The sequence below is a fragment of the Chiloscyllium plagiosum genome, unplaced genomic scaffold (genome assembly GCF_037043375.1).
Source record: "Chiloscyllium plagiosum isolate Xiang-an unplaced genomic scaffold, Cpla_swu_hap1 HiC_scaffold_16, whole genome shotgun sequence".
Classification (NCBI taxonomy): domain Eukaryota; kingdom Metazoa; phylum Chordata; class Chondrichthyes; order Orectolobiformes; family Hemiscylliidae; genus Chiloscyllium; species Chiloscyllium plagiosum.
Window position 1 is genome coordinate 88337684 of NW_028270154.1, and position 20878 is coordinate 88358561.

Genomic DNA, 20878 nt, shown 5'->3' on the forward strand with positions numbered 1-20878 from the left:
ATGTTTAAATCGAATTCAATTCTGCCATCTACTGTTGTGGGATTCAAACCCAGGTCCCCCAAAACATTACCTGGGTCTTTGGGTTAACAGTTCAGTCATAACACCACTGAAGCAGTCACCTCTCCATTACACTAGGAAACAAAAGATGAAGAATGGTCAATAAGCTGTTGGCTTCCTTAAACCTTGCATTGCCCCTCAATACAGGGAAGTGGGGGGGAAAAAAAAAGCAAGTATTTTACTCAAGTTCAAAAGTGAGCTGTTGATTTGAAGCAATTAAAGAGTTTGGAATAGTGTCCAATGTGGATGATTAATTTAGATTTGATACAGGGTAAAGAAAAGCTGTCTTGCTAGGAGAGATTATTCCATACCTTCCACCCAGCCCCTCTTCACTTCACCTCAGGAGTTGTCAAATCCAGAGAGTTATTTAAACATAGCATCCTCTCGTAGGAATTGTGTTTATCATTTCCCTCCCTCATTCACACAAACATGCAATGGAACCACAAAAAAAAAATAAAGTCGGTTAGAGAGGTGTACACCTTCAGATTTTTTTTTATGTACTAGTTTATCAGTGTTACAGAAACTCACCCTTACAGCACTGACATCAAACAAAGTTTAAAACAGAACATTTACAGATTCAAAAAAAGTTGAGTGACAATGTGAACCCCAGTACATTTTATACAAGTCAGACTACAGAATACAAGAGACTCAGAGCACTTGGTACACAACTCCACATTTCCATATAATTGGGAACTAAGTGTGCTAAATCCATTTCATGTCAACACTAACAATGGGCCAGTGATTACTCGAATTCAAACCATTCAACTACAAGATTAAATCTTGTAGGGTATTGATCATTTTGCTAACAAGGTTAGACAAATTTCAGGAGAAAAACTGGCAAAAACAATGCAGAAAACAGAGTCTGGGTGCCTTAAAGGCATAAAAAGAGGCTAGTACCTCAGAATAAGATGATTTGGAAAACTGTCTTGCATAATTTTTCAGCATACTGTGCTAATGCTTCACTAAACTTTCATGCAGAAAAAAGGTGACCAAAGACCACAGACAATGTAGTGAATGGTGATTCTGCTAGGGGTGAATGGGTGGACAGAGTGAGGAGGACCAAGAGGTCCATTGGTGGTGAAAGGTGTGAAAAATTAGATCACACTTGAGTGAAACCTCATTACGGTAGGTCAAGACCTTAAATGCAAGAATAAGTTAACAAAATGTGAAGACGATGTTTAAAAGAGGTCACTCTGGAAACCACTCAAAATTTAGCCTTTGATTAAATTTTGCAGTGTTTTCTTTTCAGTTAGAAAGAAATCTGCATTCTAACCATCTTTGAGAACATAACTCCCTTGACAGGTTGGCGTGGGGTGTGGTCAGAGCCAGTTTAAGTTAATAGGGACACATGAAAACTCAGCCTTCCTGCTCTGCCAAAAGAGCAATTTTTACCCCTTACATTGGAGTTAAAAACAAAAGAAAAAAAAAACTGACATTTTTAAATGCACACCAGAATACTTACAAGTAACAATTACATCTACAAACTGTTAAGGGGAAGCTCCTATTCCTTCTTCCATTGACCCTGTGGCTTGTTGAGAGATTAGGTAGCCAGGAACTTGGCGCGAGTCTCTGTTCTTTTACTTTTTTAAAAAAAAGCTTATCAGGAGATGTTTAGATTCTATTCTACACAAGGATTCAGAGACAGTAAGCTTTGCTATCAGTGACACCTAGAAGTGTGAATTCTGCAGAAGTTAGTTAGGGAAAAATTCAGCAATTTCAGAACTTTAAAACTTAGCCTTGGCCACACTCATCCAATAGATAAAGATACCTATTTTCCCCATCCCCCTTGGAGATGGGAAAAGGGTTTCGGGAGAAAAGAGACGACAGGTGGTCAAGGATATACTTCCAGGTTGAGCAGTGATGGAGCCCACGATGAGTTCCCACATTTGGAAGCAGAACAATGAAGCACATGTTGGCAAACACGAGACCTTCATTCACTCTTTACTATCCCCCAAAATATACAGCCAACTTCTTAAGAAAATTGAAGCTTAGAAAAACTGCTGAATTTTTAAACAAGTTCATTAAATAATCAGATACAAAATCCACAGATCAACATACAGCCATCCTCTTGCTCTGTGTATAACAAATACACAGTCTATACTCTGGCCTGTAAGATCAGGAAGAAGTGTTGACTTGCTCATTACCATGGTGTCCAATTAGTACTGTGACCTTTCCTTAAATACCTGAGTAATTCAAAGGGGTCCTCATCTCCATTTGGGGAGATGTCAAGAGGACGAGATGGAAAGGGAGTCTGATCATCAGGCATCTGTAAAAGTGTAGCATATGGAGTTAGAGGGAGAAGGCAATCCCACACAAAATCAGGATTATTAGTTATTTAATGCTAATAGAGATAGAACAGCAACAGCTCAAGGGGGTCAGGGGATGGTCTAATAGTATCATCACTAAGCTATTAATCCAGAGAGCTTGGTAATGTTCCAAGCACCCAGGTTCACACCAGAGTCCCTACAGTGTGGGAGCATGCCATTTGGTCCAGGGAGTGCATGCCAACTGTCCAGAGAACATCCCACCTTGACCCAAACCCCCTACCCTACCCCTGTAATCCAGCCTAACCTGCACATCTTCAGACTGTGGGAGGAAACTGGAACACCCAGATGAAACCCATGTAGACACCAGGAGAATGACTCAACTCCACAGACACTCTGGATGGAATTAAACCTGGGACCCTGGTGTGGTGAGGCAGCAGTGTTAACCACTGAGTCACTGTGCCACTCTACATGGTAAATGGTGCAATAGAAATTCAATAAGATTAGGCTTGTGGTGGTGTTGAAAAATGTGTGCTGGAAAAACAGCAGGCCAGGCAGCATCCGAGGAGCAGGAGAATTGACGTTTTGGGCATAAGCCCTTCAGGAATGAGGCTGGCGTGCCAAGCAGGCTGAGATAAAAAGGCAGTGGGGTGGAGAGGTCGGGAAGAAGATTGAGGGGAGCGAGATAAAGCTGGAGAAAGCGACATTCATCCTGTGTGGTTGGAGGGTTCCCAGGTGGAAGATGAGGCGTTCTTCCTCCAGGCATCGTGTGGCCAGGGTCTGGCAGAAGAGCTCATCTTCCACCTAGGAACCCTCCAACCACACGGGATGAATGTAGATTTCTCCAGCTTCCTCATTTCCCCTCCCCCCCACCTATCTCAGTCCCAACCCCCAGCATCGCCTTCTTGACCTGCAATCTTCTTCCTGACCTCTCCGCCCCCACCCCCTCTCTGGCCTATAACACTCACCCTCACCTCCTTCCACCTATCGTATTCCCAGCACCCCTCCCCAAATTCCCTCCCCCTCCCCTTTATCTCAGCCCACTTGGCACACAAGCCTCATTCCTAAAGAAGGGCTTATGCCTGAAATGTCGATTCTCCTGCTCCTCGGATGCTGCCTGGCCTGCTGTGTTTTTCCAGTCTCCAGCATCTGCAGTCCTCACTTTCTCCTTCTGTGGTGGTGCCCGTACCTCTGCCAGATCAGGTTCAACTCGCATGCCCTGGAGGGGGCATCATAATGTTGTCCTAACAGGGAGGCACCCATTTACAGTAGCATGGAGGAACATTTTTCCCTTCCCAGATTATCTGGAACTTACTTCCCCAGAAAGCAGGAGAGGCTAGGATATTGAACACAAAGTGGAAATAGATAGATTTGTAGCTTTAAAATAAGGACGCAAGCTTTATGAGAATGTGGGCAGGAATGTAGAATGAAGGCCAAGTAATCAGTCAGGTCTTTCTACAGGGAAGAAAAAAAAAGTGGAGGGGGTGACCAAATTTAAAAGAAAAAAAAACAACAAAGAAGGGAGACCAGAACTGGCCAAAGTGACCGACTCCTGCTCCATATTTGTCTGTCAGTCAGATGTAACTGATGCTTAAAAACAGAAAATTACTGTTTATTCCCATAAATAACTGGCTAGAGATCCCCACATCCCATATAAAAAGGCTGAGGACCATTAGATGAGCTCCATAGAATCTACAATGGATCTAGTCACACCATAGTCTTGCTCGATTTGAGCAAGTCTCTCAGGGGGATTGTTTTTCACTTTGAAGAGGATTGAAAACAGGAGTTCCTCCAGATTGGTTTCGTCTCAAGATGGGGAGCTTAAAAGATATCAGAGTTTAGTTTGCAACTTGTTGCTTTGTTCAAGACAGGCAGATTTGGGAGCATTTAACTCAGCTGAGCTGCTCAGGAATGGATCCACCTTACCAAGTTAATACAGAGAAAATCCTTTTTAAAAGCCCCAAAATTTTAAAACGAGTGAAAACCTCCACACACCCCCAGCCATGTCCAGTGAAGTGTGAAGTGTTCTTCATTAAAGTTTGATACTGTTGACATTGTTTCGCTCCCCGCTTTGATTTACTACAAATTCTAAGCTCAAGCTGGAATTGGGTTTGTTCAAGTGGGTGACATTCTAAGCAGGCAACCCAGTGAAAACCACGTTGTGGGCCTGATGGAGTGAGTGACCAGATGAGAGAAAGCAGTGTGCATTAGGATGCAATTCAATTTAGAGGACAAACACTTTGTACAATTTCACCACCCCACCCCCAAAAAGTGATTTATTTTTGAATTACCACCAACAGCCATGCCTTCAATAAACAAATGGGGCTTCGGAGGAAGTCCCAGTCTCTAATCTCTTCCTAGCCCTCCATGCCTTAAACCTATCATTTGGTCATCATTCCCATTACATTTTTGCATTAGGATCCATTTTTGTCTCAAGTATACCTTCAATGTTTTGAGAGAAAGTGGTCTAAGGCTATTAAATAAAGCAGAGTCCTGTGCAGACCTGTTTTGTTAACAGTCACTTTTGATGACAAGTGACAGAACATCAGCTTACCAATGAGGAGGAGTTGCTTGTAGCCACATGGGTGTAGCACAGGGGACCAAACCATTGCTCCAGTGGTGTCTTTGCTTTGTCCATTCCATGCAGAGGAGACCAAATACCTATCCCAGGGCTGAAACAGAGTGGCAATTTACACCAGAGGCCTCTTTCAACTAAGAAAATTGAATACAAGTGACCAAATCACAACAGGTTGCAGGTAAATTTTGATCACCCATTCAGAAGAATGACATTTCAGGGGCCAACTGACTATTGACTTGTAATGGAAACTTCTGCTGACCCTCACTATTTCATTAAGTGATGGCGCCTGGCCACAGTCAACTTAAAACTAGTTAAGCCATTGGAGGAGGGACTCTAGTCCAGCCAAAGATCAATTTAGCTGCAAACCTGAAGTTGGCACATTGTTTAATAATTAATCATGAAGATGTACAGCATGGAAACACCCCTTGGTCCAACTTGTCCATGCCGATGAGATATCCCGACCCAATCTAGTCCAACCTGCCAGCACGCGGCCCATATCTCTCCAAACCCTTCCTATTCGTATACCCATCCAAATGCCTTTTCAATGTTGCAATTGTACTAGCCTCTACCACATCCTCTGGCAGCTCATTCCACACCCATCACTGAAAAAGTTGGCCCTTAGGTCTCTCATCGTTCCCCTCACTTTAAACCTGTGCCCTCTAGTTCTGGACCACCCCCCCACCCCAGGGAAAAAACTTGGATAGGATTATCAGACCATGCCCTCATGATTTTATAAACCTCTATAAAAGGTCACCCCTCCGCCTCTGACGCTCCAGGGGAAAACAGCCCCAGCCTATTAAACCTTGCCCTATAGCTCAAATCCTCCAACCCTGGCAACATCCTTTTAAATCTTTTCTCAACCCTTTCAAGTTTCACAACATCCTTCCCATAGAGGGAGGTCAGAAATGCAACACCTCGCATTTATATTATAGACTATTTGCCACCCCTTGGACAAGATCCCATTGTAATCTGAGATAACCTTCTTTGCTGTCCACTACACCTCCAATTTTGTGTCACCTGCAAACTGTACCTCATGCTCACATCCAAATCATTTATATAAGTGACAAAAATTAGTGGACCCAGCACTGATCTTTGTGGCACTCCACTGGTCACAGGCCTCCAGTCTGAAAAACAACCTTCCACCACCACCGTGTCTTCTATCTTTGAGCCAGTTCTGTATCAAAATGGCTGGTTCCCCCTGTATTCCATGAGATCTAACCCTGTTAACTAGTCTCCCATGGGGAGCCTTGAACACCTTACTGAAGTCCATATAGATCACAATGTTCTGCCCTCAAGTTTGAGGCACAATTTCCCACACAAAGCCATGTTGACGATCCCTAATCAGTCCTTGCCTTTCCAAATACATGGAAATCTGTCCCTCAGGATTCTCTCCAACAACTTGCCCACCACTGGTGTCAGGCTCACCGGCTTTTTCTCACCACTTTTCTGAAACAGTGGCACCACGTTAGCCAACCTCCAGTCTTACGGTACCTCACTGTGACTATCAATGATACAAATATCTCCGCAAGCCCAGCAATCACTTCCCACAGAGTTCTAGGTGGTCACTCATTACTTGATATACATGTGCTGTAGGGATCCATATAGAAATGCATTGATTCACACATGTCCAAGACCAGTTTTACTTTGATGGGAATCATATGCAAGGGTCTCAGAATATTGAGTGGGAAAGAAATCTTGGTTATATACACAATTGCTGTTTCAGGCTAAAGTTTTTTGTTTTCCCCCCTTTCCCCATCATCCCTCCTGACAAAGACATTGGAACTGCTTTCAGTTGAAGGCAGTTCCAAGGGAAGAGTCACCCTTGAGTAGTTCACCTAAGTTACAGTTCAGAGACCTGCAGTATCCAAGCTGGAGAAGGGTCACCATTAAAACAGATTCCAGAACAAAATAAAAGAGGGTTAGTACTTGGAACTAAATCAAGGCCAGACAGGGATGAATCAGGAACCATTGAAAACAAAAGACTAGCAATGTCCCCTCCTCCCTGGCAAGAGCACTTGGCTTTGGAGGTTGATGGAATAGAGAAAGCTTAAAATAAGTTATGAAACAAAGATTGGTTAAAAAGTTACAAAACTTTAAGGACAAAAGGTAACTAGGGAGAGAATAGGGACCCTCAACGATCAGCAAGGCGACCTTTGTGTGGAGATGGAAGAGATACTAAACAAGTATTTTGCATCAGTATTTACTGTGGAGAAGGACATGGAAGGTATAGAATGTAGCAAAATAGATGGTGACATCTTGGAAAAAAAAAAATGTCCATGTTGTTACAGTGGAAATGCTGGATAACGAAACAGATAAAAGTAGATAAATCCCAGGACCTGATCAGGTGTACCCTGAAACTCTGTAGGAAGCTAGAGAAGTGATTACTGGGCCCCTTGCTGAGATATTTGTATCAGCAATAGTCACAAGTGAAGTGCCAGAAGACTGGGGGTTTGCTGATGTGGTGCCACTATTTAAGAAAGTGGCCATGTCTCTCAAACTTGATTGAGTTTTTTGAAGAAGTAACAAAGAGGATTGATGAGGGCAGAGCAGTAGATGTGATCTATATGGACTTCAGTAAGGTGTTTAACAAGGTTCCCCATGGAGGCTGGTTAGCAAGGTTAGATCTCATGGAATACGGGGAGAACTAGACACTTGGATACAGAACTGGCTCAAAGGTAGAAGACAGAGGGTGATGGTGGAGGGTTGTTTCTCAGACTGGAGGCCTGCGACCAGTGGAGTGCCACAAGGATCGGTGCTGGGTCCTCTACTTTTTGTCATTTATATAAATGATTTGGATGCGAGCATAAGAGGTACAGTTAGTAAGTTTGCAGATGACACCAAAATTGGAGGTGTAGTGGACAGAGAAGAGGGTTACCTCAGATTACAATAGGATCTGGACCAGATGGGCCAATGGGCTGAGAAGTGGCAGATGGAGTCTAATCCAGATAAATGCGATGTGCTGCATTTTGGGAAAATAAATCTTAGCAGGACTTCTACACTTAATGGTAAGGTCCTAGGGAGTGTTGCTGAACAAAGAGAACTTTGAATGCAGGTTCATAGCTCCTTGAAAGTGGAGTCACCGGTAGATAGGATAGTGAAGGCGGCGTTTGGTATGCTTTCCTTTATTGTTCAGAGTATTGAGTACAGGAGTTGGGAGGTCATGTTGTGGCTGTACAGGACATTGGTTAGGCCACTGTTGGAATATTGCATGCAATTCTGGTCTCCTCCCTATCAGAAAGATGTTGTGAAACTTGAAAGGGTTCAGAAAAGATTTACAAGGATGTTGCCAGGGTTGGAGGATTTGAGTTACAGGGAGAGGCTGAACAGGCTGGGGCTGTTTTCCCTGGAGTGTCAGAGGCTGAGGGGTGACCTTATAGAGGCATATAAAATCATAAAGGGGCTCGGATAGGATAAATAGACAAGGTCATTTTCCCCAGGATAGTAGAGTCCAAAACTAGAGGACATAGGTTTAAAAGGAGAGAGGGGAAAGATTTAAGAGATTTAAGGGTAACGTTTTCACGCAGAGGGCGGAAGTGAATGGAATGAGCTGCCAGAAGTGGTGGAGGCTGGTACAATTAACAACATTTAAAAGGCATCTAGATGTCTATATCAATAGGAAGGGTTGAGGGATATGGGCCAGTTGCGGGCAAGTGGGACTAGATTAGGTTGGGATATCTGGTCAGCATGGACAAGTTGGATGGAAGGGTCTGATTCTATGCTGAAATACAGGACTCTGACTGTCATCGTATTTAATTGAACAGATACAAGGAGAGAAAGGTCACCTCCAGTTTGTGCTATTGTGTAGCAGTTGAAATTGGTAGAGGCAGTCAGCTAGAACATTGATGATTTACATACATTGACTTCAGGCCATCTTCCTGCGCAAATGGTGGGTCCCAAGCATGAAGTGCCTTCCTCCACAGCCGGATCTGCTTATCCCAGGAGCGGCGGCTGTATTTCTTGTACTTGTTGGGGGTTTGGGGGTGTATTCCTGGCACTCGGAGTCTCCTTTTGAGAGAAAAAAAAAGATCAATAGAGCATCTTAACCCAATGACTACACTGCCTCCTTCACCCCATCTTCCCCCCCCCCCCCACACGATGTGCAATGCTGCCTACAAAGAATCCTTACAAGTGTAAAAGAAATCTGGTCTCCGAAAACCTGTGGCACAGATTTTCAAAATCACCTGATCTGATAAAGTGTAGAGGAAAGACAGGTCTCATAATTCCAGAGAGCGCTCTTGGCCTTGTGAACCCAGGGGGTGAAGCCTAGTGTGGTTTGGAGACTGGGGACGAACATGGAATGGGTCCAAAGAATGTGATTCTGAACTTCATTCCACCCCCCCCCCCCCAACCCATTTTATAAATTATTTCCAAGTCTGCAATGCTGAACTTTAAAACTTCTGTTATTCCCTCCAAGAACTGTAACTGAGAACGCTGTACCTTAGGGATCTTTGCACCGAAGATGGCACCATAAGCAGCAGCTTGTACACTTCACTACATTCATTTTAGCAACTTCTCTTAACGATTGTAAGAAAAAGCCAAAAAAAAAAGTTTAACAATCTTGGATATGTGATCAAAGCAGAAATTGTCTGACACGGAGGGACAGCGTTTAGTTTTTAAGCATTATGCAGACACGCAAGTTTAATTTTAACTAAAGTGACACTGTTGAGGAATCTCTTGGCATTCTATGAAGCTTCATTTTCCACATGGGAGATCCTGCGGACTTCAGGATTATGGTTTTGGAATCTGAACATCTACCTTCATATCCTTTAACTACTCCCACACCTGGTCAATTATGAGCCACTTGTATTGCAGTCAACCCATACTGACCTGCTCACGATCCCATTATTAATATCCTTCTCCCGAGTCATCCATCTCCTTGTCTCACTAGCTGAGATTCTCTCTGGGCTCTGCCTATCACACATCCCAAACCCCACTTTTATCCTGGGAACCTGCTAGTCTGTGGAAACAGCTAATCTTGAATCCTGAACATGATTTGAAGTGAGGGCTGGAGTTGCCATTATATTTTCAATATTTTCTGCTCAACCAGTTCAGGGATATGGTTACAGTTATGGAGCAGGGGACACTTAAATCCAGACCTCTTGGTTAAGAGGTAGGCATACTACCACTGTACCCAGCAAAAAAACTGTTCAAATTTTTTTTGCACCTTTTGCTATTGATATTTAGACAGGGTCTGGATAACTAACATTGGCCAGGAAGGAAAGGGATTTCATAAATTGCTTTAAGCATTTTTATGTGCATTAAAAAAAGCATATTTCACCATCACTATAGAGTGAGTGATTGTTGCTTAAGTAGTGTATTTTATAGTAAGTGGGGGTATGGGGAAGAAGGGAGAATGTCAAACTATTCTTTTCCTACCCCACAGGACCTGGATGGGGCAATGGCCTTGCTTTTTCAATGCTAGTTGGAATGAAGTTCACAATATTGATGTGGGACCGACAGACTCAATCCCCATTGCAATCCAGATTGGCTGCCTTTCCTATAAGGAGAAAGTGAGGTCTGCAGATGCTGGAGATCAGAGCTGGAAATGTGTTGCTGGAAAAGCGCAGCAGGTCAGGCAGCATCCAGGGAACAGGAGAATCGACGTTTCGGGCATAAGCATTCAGGCATTCCTGAAGAAGGGCTTATGCCCGAAACGTCGATTCTCCTATTCCCTGGATGCTGCCTGACCTGCTGCCTTTCCTATAACAATTACAGTCACATCTCTGGAGCCACTTAAGTGGAACTGGGAAACTGGATATTTTCCCGCCAGCTCCTGCCACTTGGCTGGAGGAATATCCAGGTCCTTTAGCCTGATCAGTGCTGCAGGACACAATTTGCTAAAAAGCGATGCCGTCACCACAGCTAAATCTTCTCTCACCGAAGGATTAATATTACTTGTTAAGGCACCGAATTTGAAACCTTTCAAAAAGCCATTTTTATTGCTGCAATGGCCACCACAATCTTGACCAGCAACTCTACATCAGCACCAGTAATGAGCAGTGGTCACCAAATCACCACAAAAGTGATATTGTGTTGCTGTTCCATGTTAGAAGCATGGTTGTCTGCACAAACTTCAAACACCTCCCTCACTCCAAACATATTCAAACTTTTTTTTTTTAAAAAGAAAGAAAGCACACTTACTTCGGGACTTCTTGCTGGTAGCGTGGATAGGCAGGCGTGTTCTTTCCATAATCTATCTGCTTCTGTCGCCTCCTCAGCACGGTTTCATCAGTCTCAATTTCTGATGGCTTCCAGCATTCGGTCGGACAGTCAGACGTGGACGCAGATAGGCCCCAGTGCTTGGAGCTTCTGGTGGTGGAGCAAGTGAAAGTAAAGGAGGAACTGGCCTCAGATAAGCAACATTGAGATCATTGAATCTAGCATCATCTGGTGATTAAACCCTGCTGGAATAGGCTCAAGTCTAATTGATATGATCTTCTGTGGTACAGGGAAGGCTAGTGTCCTAGTAGGATGCTTGTGGACTAACCTACATCACAAATATCACTATTTCCTCAAGTAGGCTCCAGCAACACTCATATCAATCTGTGGCTCTTACCAAAATGCCCAAATTCAAAACATCTGATGTACTGCTTGTATCTTACAAGAAAGGAGTGCGTAGTGTAGTTTTGACGATACCTTCAACAGTGAGACATAGTCAAGTCAGTATAGTCCTACTGGGCCATAGAGCTGCTTTCTCATGACAGAACTGGTGATGGTTTAACCCAAGGATCACCATGCCTCTGGCATGGGGAGGAGATTTAATCATTACAGAACCCCTCCAGTGAGGGAGCAGTCTACAAGATGCCCTGCAGAAAGTCACCAAAAATCTTCAGACAGCACCTTCCAAACCCATGACGACTTCCATCTAGAAGGACAAGGCAGCAGATACATAGGGACACCACCCCCTGAAAGTTCCCCTCCAAACCATTCCCATCCTGACTTGGGAATATCACTGTTCCTTCACTGTCACTGGGTCAAAATCATGGAATCCCCTCCCCAAGGGCATTGTGGGTCAACCCACAGCAGGTGGGTTGCAGCAGAAGGCAGGTCACCCCCCACCTTCTCAAGGGTCCAACCAGTGACACCTACATCCCACAAACGAATGAATTAAAGGCAGGTCATTCAGCCCATCAAGTCTACTGACCTTCTGAAGAGCATCCCACTCCGAACCATCCCCGAATCCTATCCCTGCATTTCCCACAGCTAATCCACCTAGGCTGAACATCTGTGGACTGCACCCTCAGCTGATGCAGGCAAAGAATTGAACCCACATTGTTGGGATTAGTCTGCACTGAGTCAATTGTCGAGCTAACTGACCCCCTGCACTGTACTGGAGTGGGACATAGACATTTATCACATTTCTCAATGCGAAGGGGATGAGAGCAGAGGAAATGATAGATTTTTCTCACAGCATGGTTATCACTGGCAAGGCCAATATTTATCATTCATCTCCAAGTGCGCCAGGGGACAGCTGAGAACATGGCCCTGAATTTGCAAACTCAATAAATCCATACGACCGTGCGGTTTGTTTGGCTGTTTTTTTTTTTTTTTTAGGGACTAGCCCAATTGCTGTGAATCAAACTACACAAACCAAACTCAGGTAGGGACCAGGTTTCTTCCCTCAAGGACATCAGTAGCTACGTGTGACTCCTGACCCACAACAATGTGGTTGCTTCTGAACGGACATCTGGTCAATAAATGCTGGCCAAGCCAATGACACTCATCCCATGAGAGAATAAAAATGCAATGGATTTGGTGGTTTAGTTGTCACCATTGTGATGGTAGTGATACTTTTTAAAAAAGAAATTGTTGGTTTAGTCCTCTGAATGGTTAGTCAAGCAACATACCATTACTCATGCGCTTCTCCATAAAAAGGCTACTTGCAATATTTGATAACGGTCAACAGATTGGTGAGCAGCCTGACAGGCAGCCACATTTTGGAAATTAATTTTAGACCGATGTTTTTATTTAGCCCTTAAAAGATGATACGTTCAAGGTAATGCATCAAGTCCAAAAGCATCCCAACATGCAAGCCTAAGGCCATTTTCCCAATGGCAATATCCTGTTTCGAGGATAGCACCCATGAAGCAAGTTCAGAAGACTGTGGGAACATTTGCAGCATAACACTGATTTTAATAAAACATGCACGCACACCTTTTCTCCCAGGTCCATGCTCTGTTCGGCTCGGATTCTGTACCCACTCCAATGCTGGCTGTTGTTGGTACACAGACATCAGTCCTGGTGGACAAGAGAATTCAGATTGATTAATAAATGATTCCTATAAATACCAACGTGTGAATAGATTAAAGGATAATCACAACATGGAGACATAACATTCCCCAAAGAAATAAACTTGCAACACCTGCCAGACATTATATTTGCTTTCTTTCTAGAAAGTTTAACTTTTAACAAAGTCCCAACATGATCACAATGGATGGTCTTGAATGTCAACGGTTTTTTTTTTGAAAATGGGAAAAATTGAATTGACAGACTTGTATCCGTTATTCTTTTAGTTCCAAAATTCTTGTACCTCTGGCCCCCAAGCAAAAACACAGACAGGGAGAGGACACCTTCACAGTAATGTTTTAAAAGAAATGCTTAAAAACTGCAGCCCAGATGGAAAATAGTTTGCAAATGATGGCACTACCTTGGATGACGATTACCATTTGCCTATAAATATTCAACCATGGCCAAATCCCGTGATTTGAAGCAGACTTAACCATGGTGGTGTCGGGAGTGGGGACAATTTTTTAAATCTTAAAATATTTTTCCCAGAATATTCAGTAAAGACTCCTTCCAAGCACATTGTAAAATTTGTGCTGAAAGATTGCACTGTCATAAATAGAGCTGTCACTACACCATATTTGATGTCAACTCAGCTTTTATCTGGGATTGAACCCCCAACTGTGACCAAAGAGGCAAGTGTGCCCCAAGTGACCATACACACCTTATCTCATGAGGGATAATGCTCAAATTCCACCCCACCTCAAAAAATATTCAAGACTACAGTTCATTATCTCTGAAGTGGAACTCCCTTGATCTGAAAACTTTGATTAAATATTTTAAGGCAATTCAGATGATAACCAGTCTCTATCTTGACTCCTTAAATTTTCTAAGCAACGAAAAAATATTTGTATTCAGCAAGATTTGCCAAATTTAAAAAAGGTGATGATTTGAATTGGAAGGAAACAAAGCTAAATATAGGACCAAAAAAAAAAATCCACTGCAATTGTAGTTTTAGTGATGTGGAGGGGTCAGTGTTGGACTGGGATGGGGGTAACAAAGTCAGAAGTCACATGACACCAGGTTATAGTCCAACAAGTTCATTTGAAATCACAAGCTTTTGGAGCACCGCTCCTTGGTCAAGTGCAGTGAGGTATTAGTATAGAGGAAGCAATTAAGCTTAAATATTAAGAAGTTCCTTCTTCCTTCAGCACATGGATGTATGTTGTGTGAAATTAAGCCAAAAACTAGGAAGATCAGAAGTGTGCTGCCGAGACAAGGCAGAACAGTGGAAGCGTTGCCATGGCTTCAAAGTAAAACTAGTCAAATAGTAAAAAGCTGACTGCTGCCCGACAACACAGCCATCTCCCTAATGCATATCATGTGGCTTCCCTGTTGTTACAAGTAGTCACGTAGCAAGTGTCAACCATTTAGCCTTACTAAGAACAAACCAGTACGTTAAGATTATGGTCTCAAAGTGCACATCTCAACTCTAGAAGAGAAGGAACCATTTCTCTCAACAGGAGGAATTGAAGAGGAAAGAAGCCATGGTTAGCCAAAGAAAGTACTGTAATTTTCCATTTGCTGATCTCTTTGCAACTTTGATTCTGTGATACATCATGCAACTACTTGCTGCAGCTTTCACATCACATTTATGGGTGATGCCACCATCGATCACAAAGCATTTTATTAATAGCCTAACCTTTTCACTGCCCAAAGGAGAGAGTCAACATCTGAGACTGCTGCTGCACCAATGTTGCCAAAGTCCAACCATGGAATGTGAGCATTTGTATTTCCTGTTTCCCTGCTATAAAAAGGAAGTAAATTTCAGTTGTTCCAGTGAAGTTCTACACCATATAGGAGGATGAATCAATATTTCCATGAACAAGGTCATTTTCCATGCATCACAGTCAGAAAAAATTCTGAAACAATTGAATTTTAGCCAATCATTCAAGATTGAGGGGGAAAACCAGGCCAGTTACATAGTAAACCTTTAACAGAGCAAGTATTCCTGTACCAAAACAAAAACACAAGTTGAATGTTGATATTTTTGATTAATTTATGGCACAAATTGAACACAAGCAGTTGTGTACACTGTTGAAACACACACACTGGGGACCTGATCAAAAAAAAAATCACTGAAACTTGTTTCAGCTGTAGCAGAGCGTGGTGACTTATCCAGTCAGTCTTGACTAGATTGGAACTTTTGCCCAAGTGGTCAAAAGGCCAGAAATGTTAAAACATGACTTAGCCCACAGCAACTTTTAAAAATTGAAAAGCTTTCAACAGTCCAACTTCAGTTCAAGACACAGGCTAGCAAACAGCTTTCCCTCAGCTCTTTCAAGTTACACATTCAGACCCACCATTCACTTAAAATTTCCCAGCTGTCCACGTACAAATAACTTGCAATAGTTTCAAAAGTTAAAAGGTAAACCAATCAGCAGCAATATGAACAAAGCACTCTCACTGATTGGTTTAGCATTTAACCATTTCCCAAACTGGCATATCAGAAGTTCAAACAAACCAGAGAGTTTTAGGCAACACCATTCCATCACTTTTAAAACCAGCCGATAGCACATGCAAAAGCTTAAAGCATTAGACAAATTCTAAGTTACATTTCTACTCCATCCACTAGGTGGCAGGAAGATTAATATTGAAATCCACTCCAGTTTTTAAATACGCTCAAAGGCATGAGGAACAATTAAAAAAAATCCAGGAACAAGTTAAGCTCTGGAGAAATATCAGTTAAACAATATTAAAACAAGTCACACAAAACAATATCTTATAGACAGAGTAACATAAACACAACTGGTTTTATCCAAGGAGTTAATTGATCTCAAATTAAACTTTTAAGAAAATGATAGCTAACTAAAATTAGGCTTTCACCCCAAGAGGTGGCTCATAAAATCACTTCTGAATTCATCAATATTATAGTCTCCAAGTAGTTCAATATTCTCTACATGACATCCCTACAAGCCTAGGATTGTTATTCATAAATTGATACATCAGCCTGCTCCACACTGAGTCAACTTGAAAACTCAGGTTTAACAAGTTACCCAGATCTATTTCAAAGAAGCTTATTAGCAAATGCAACATGGGAAGCAGTTAACTTAAGTCCCTTCCCAAATAAGGAAGTTAGTTGTAAAGACTATAGAATTGTGACCTGTTTGTAAGTGACTTGCAACCATAAAGGCTAGCCTGCATTATTATTAATTTTTTTTTCCCCCTACCCTTTACTATTCATGTTAAGAGACAGCTGCAACTTTTAAATACTGCAAGGGGTGGGCCCTGTTTCACAATTCAACCTATTGGACTGCTGCATAATGAGGTTGTTTATTCCTCTAGACCAAACATTATTATAAAGACCTTATGACACATTACACCATTAAACTTGGCCAGCACATTGAAAATAATATCAAATTGGTGACTGATATTTTAAGCCACTCTTTCAAAGGGCACAAGTTAAGAAATCCAATTATACCTCATTAAATAGTTAACCCTTCACCAACAGACAGACTGGAAAAAAGGATCAAAAACAGAAATTGCTGGAAAAGTAATTTGTGGAGAGAAGCTATTTGTTTCTGTGAACACAGCTCCTTGAAAGTGGAGTTGCAGGTAGATAGGATAGTGATGAAGGTGTTTGGTATGCTTTCCATTATTGGTCAGAGCATCGAGTATAGGTGTTGGGAGGTTATGTTTATAACTGTACAGGACATTGGTTAGGCCATTTTTGGAATATTGTGTACAATTCTGGTCTCCCTGCTACAGGAAAGATGTTGTGAAACTTGAAAGGGTTCAGAAAAGATTCATAAGGATGTTGCCAGGGTTGGAGGATTTGAGCTACAGGGAGAGGCTGAACAGGCTGGGGCTGTTTTCCCTGGAGCGTCGGAGGCTGAGGGGTGACCTTATAGAGGTTTATAAAATTGTGAAGGGCATCGATAGGTTGAATAGACAAGGTCTTTTCCCCACAATAGTGCAGTCCAGAATTAGAGGGCATAGGTTTAGGGTGAGAGGGGAAATATATAAAAGGGACCAAAAGGGTAACTTTTTCACACAGAGAGTAGTGTGTGTATGGAATGAGCTGCCAGAGGAAGTGGTGGAGGCTGGTACAATTACAACATTTAAAAGGCATTTGGATGCATGTATGAATAGGAAGAGTTTGGCGGGATATGGGTCAAATGCTGGCAAACAGGACGAGATTAATTTAGAATATCTGGTCGGCATAGACAAGTTAGACCGAAAGGTCTATTTCTGTGTTGTACATCTCTATGACTCTTTTAGAGTTAATGTTTTGATTCCAGTGACCCTTCCTCAGAACTCAGCTGAGCTTTTCCAGCAATTTCTGTTTTTGTTTCTGATTTACAGCATCTGCAATTCTTTTTGTTTTTATTCAGGATTTTTTTATTGCATTTTGAAACAGAAGTGTCGTCATTTTCACACTTTCCAGTTCTTAAAGCAAATTTGTGAGTAGGATATTGTTGTGCTACTTAACTACATGCTGGTATCAGTACAGCGAGGTGTATGGAGCAAGGAATCTTGAACAATTCATTTATAACTTAGATCAAGTATGAGAGTGATGGCAGGACGGGTGATGTGTTGCTGCTGGGCACCAATGTGGACCTGCATTGAGGAGCTGGAATCCATGCTGCACACACATCATGGAAGGGGACACTTCACCCCACACCCTTCAGATATGGTATTTACAATGGGCCTGTGATCAGAGACAAGACAGTGTGACTGTAGGAGACGGGACCAAAGTCAATTCTTTTTGTCAGAATATGTCAGATATCCTACATAAATCTAGTCCCAATTGCCAGCACTTGACCCCTATACCTCTAACACCTTCCTATTCATATACCCATCCAGATGCCTTCGAAACGTTGTAATTGTATCAGCCTCCACCACTTCCTCCGGCAGCTCATTCCATACACGTATCACCCTCTGCATGAAAAAGTTGTCCCTTAGCTTCCAAGAGAATTGGAACAATTTACTGTGAACAGGACACTATATAAATGCAGCTCATTGCTGGGATCATGGCATGGTGGGGATGTAGAGTCAACAAGTGTGGTACTAGAAAAGCACAGCCGGTCAGGCAGCATCCGAGGAGCAGGAGAGTTGACGTTTCGAGCATAAGCTCCTCATCAGGAATGTAGGAGGAGCCCAAGGGGGCTGAGAGATAAATAGGAGGGGGCGGGGGCGTGGGCTGGGGCGGGGGCTGGGGACGCGATAAATCGATGGAGGTGGGTGGTGATGGTGATAGGCTGGAGCGGAGGGTGGGAAGGTAGATGGACAGGTAGGGACACCTGGGATAAGGTGGGAGGGAGAGGAGATGAGGAAACTGGTGTGGATCCTCTCATATTTCCAAGGCATTGTGGGAACTATTATCTGCTCATCCCCAGGGAGTAGCACATAAAGATAACCTCAGTGTAATCACTGTGTCCTTGAGGGATGGTATATTGTGAATGTTTTTTTTCCTTACCAGCCATTCCTCATACAACTCCATAGGCAATTGGCTGAACATGGGACACAGGTTTAACTCTGCAGTTTTTGCATCCTTTTGAGTATCACGAGTGATCTCTGACCCCTCTACACGGCAGTAATTGATACAGGGAGAAGTAACAGCTTTCGAGATGGAACAGACTATGAGTATTCAGGGCAAAGACCATAGTTAGGTGTGATGCAGGTTCTGGGTGAACGGGAGACTGTGGGATAAGGTTGATAGAAATAAGAGAAAATACAATGTTGGCATTTATTTCGAGAGGACTAGAATATAAAAGCAGGGATGTACTTCTGAGGCTCTATCAGGGTCTGGTCAGACCACATTTGGAATATCGTGCACAGTTTTGGGTCCCATATCTCAGGAAGGATGTACTGGTCGTGGAGAGTGTTCACGAGAATGGTCCCAGGAATGAAAAGCTTAACATGTGAGGAATGTTTGAGGACTCTGGGTCTATACTCAATGAAGTTTAGAAGGAAGTGGGGGGGGGGGAATCTAATTGAAACTTACACAGTACTGACAGAGTACTGGACTGAGTAGATGTTAGGAAGATGTTTCCATTGGTTGGAGAGACTAGGACCCGAGGGCACAGCCTTAGAGTAAAGGGAAGACCTTTTAGAACGGAGATAAGGAGAAACTTCTTCAGCCAGAGAGTGGGGAATCTCTGCCACAGAAGGCTGTGGAGGCCAGGTCATTGAGTATATTTAAGACTGAGATAGATAGATACCTGATTGTCAAGTGGATCAAGGGTTACGGGGTGAAGATGGGGGAATGGGGATGAGAAACTTATCAGCCATTATTGAATGATGAAGCAGACTCGATGGGCCAAATGGTCTAATTTCTGCTCGTTTGTCTTATGGTCTTAAAATGGCTTGACAGTGAAAGAAAGAAAGAAAGAGTTTGGTGCAGGAGAGAGCTAGGGGAGTGGGCCTTGGGGAGAAAGAGAAAGGAGGATGTAGACTTGGGTGTGGGAATGGGAATGAGGGATTGACTGTGGCTTGTGACGATTGGAGTTCAGACAGCTGGCCGATAGGAGATTAGGGCCTAGAATTTCCTACAGAGCCTGAAGTAATAATGACATTGTGGTGCACGGAGTGATGCCAAAGGGAATGCAGCCGGCAAAGGGTTTGGAGGAAATCTCTGGAGTTTAATGTGGTAAATACTGAAAAAAATGTTTCCTCTGGCTGGCAATTGGAAAGTAAAGGGGGCATAGGTGAAGGAAGGACCAAGGGGAGAGGAAGAGGAAGTTTGTTGAGCTGGGGGCAATGGACAGTGGAACACTCATCACAAGTACTTTCTCAGGAACAGACTACGTAAGGCCATAGATATAGGAGCAAAATTAGGCCATTCAGCCCATCGTGTCTGCTCCGGCATTTGTTATGGACCAGACCAGATCCGCCCCAGACCAGACCCAGAGATAGCCTAGACCCAAACTTTTATATTTATTTAAAGACAAGTATGTCTAGGCTTTAAAGCAGAACACACTTTATTCTTACAACACAATTAAAACATAAACAAAAAAAGAAGTGGCACAACTCTAACTTAATTGGAATATTTAACCAATTAATATATGATTTAATCACCAAGCATCAACTGTTCCAATACAGGCAGCATCCCATAGACACACCGATGATGAGGGGATTGAGTGAAACAGTTTTATTCTCACGTGCTGTCTTCTCACTCTCGCAGCAGAGAGTTCCAGCTGCTCGCTCCAGCAGCAAAACCTTCTCATCAACTGGAAGCCAAACTGAAATCCTTCCTTATTTTGTGTGAGCCCTGACCCTGCCCACTCATGATTCATTTCTCTTTTTTAACAAGAAACAACCGGGGATAACTCCAAGCTGTTTACCAACTGTCTGAAGGAGACATTCTGCGACCATTGTGTTATAAGAAATAAGGCAGAATACATTTCGATTAAAGGAGCAGTACCATTACGAGTGGCTGGTATGTTTCTCAACCCCTTTCTCCTGCCTTCTCTCCAGAATGCTTGATCCTCTTACTAATCCAGAACCTATCTACCTCAGTTTTACTGACTTGGCATCCACGGCCCTCTGCAACAATGAGTACCACAGACTCATCACTCTCTGGCTGAAGAAATCCCTCCTCCTTTCAGATCTATAGGGTTGTCCTTTCACCATGAGACTGTGCCCCTAGACCTAATCCCTCCTAATAGGGGAAATATCTTCAACATGTTTAGTCTATCTAGGCCTCTCAGTATTCTGTAAGTCTCAATCAGATCCCCCCTCATCCTTTTGAACT

At 42.9% G+C, this 20878-nt stretch overlaps 1 protein-coding gene across 1 annotated transcript; it reads right to left on the minus strand.

The window, feature by feature from the left end:
- Nucleotides 1-539: 539 nt before the first annotated feature.
- On the minus strand, nucleotides 540-16326 carry LOC122556961 (uncharacterized). The gene is made up of 7 exons (XM_043704198.2): nucleotides 16286-16326; nucleotides 14825-14929; nucleotides 13054-13137; nucleotides 11041-11208; nucleotides 8755-8904; nucleotides 4876-4993; nucleotides 540-2323 (listed from the first exon to the last, which is right to left on the minus strand). The coding sequence occupies exons 1-7, from the start codon at nucleotides 16324-16326 to the stop codon at nucleotides 2198-2200; spliced, it is 792 nt and encodes a 263-aa protein (XP_043560133.1). The 3' UTR covers nucleotides 540-2197.
- Between the last annotated feature and the right edge of the window lie 4552 nt (nucleotides 16327-20878).

Coding starts and splice junctions, on each gene's coding strand:
- LOC122556961 (XM_043704198.2), bottom strand. CDS start 16,326: ATGCAGGCTAGCCTTTATGGTTGCAAGTCACTTACAAACAG. Junction 4,994..8,754: donor GAAGATGGCCTGAAGTCAAT/GTATGTAAATCA, acceptor ACTCTGTTTCAG/CCCTGGGATAGGTATTTGGT. Junction 2,324..4,875: donor CAAGCAACTCCTCCTCATTG/GTAAGCTGATGT, acceptor ACACTTTTACAG/ATGCCTGATGATCAGACTCC.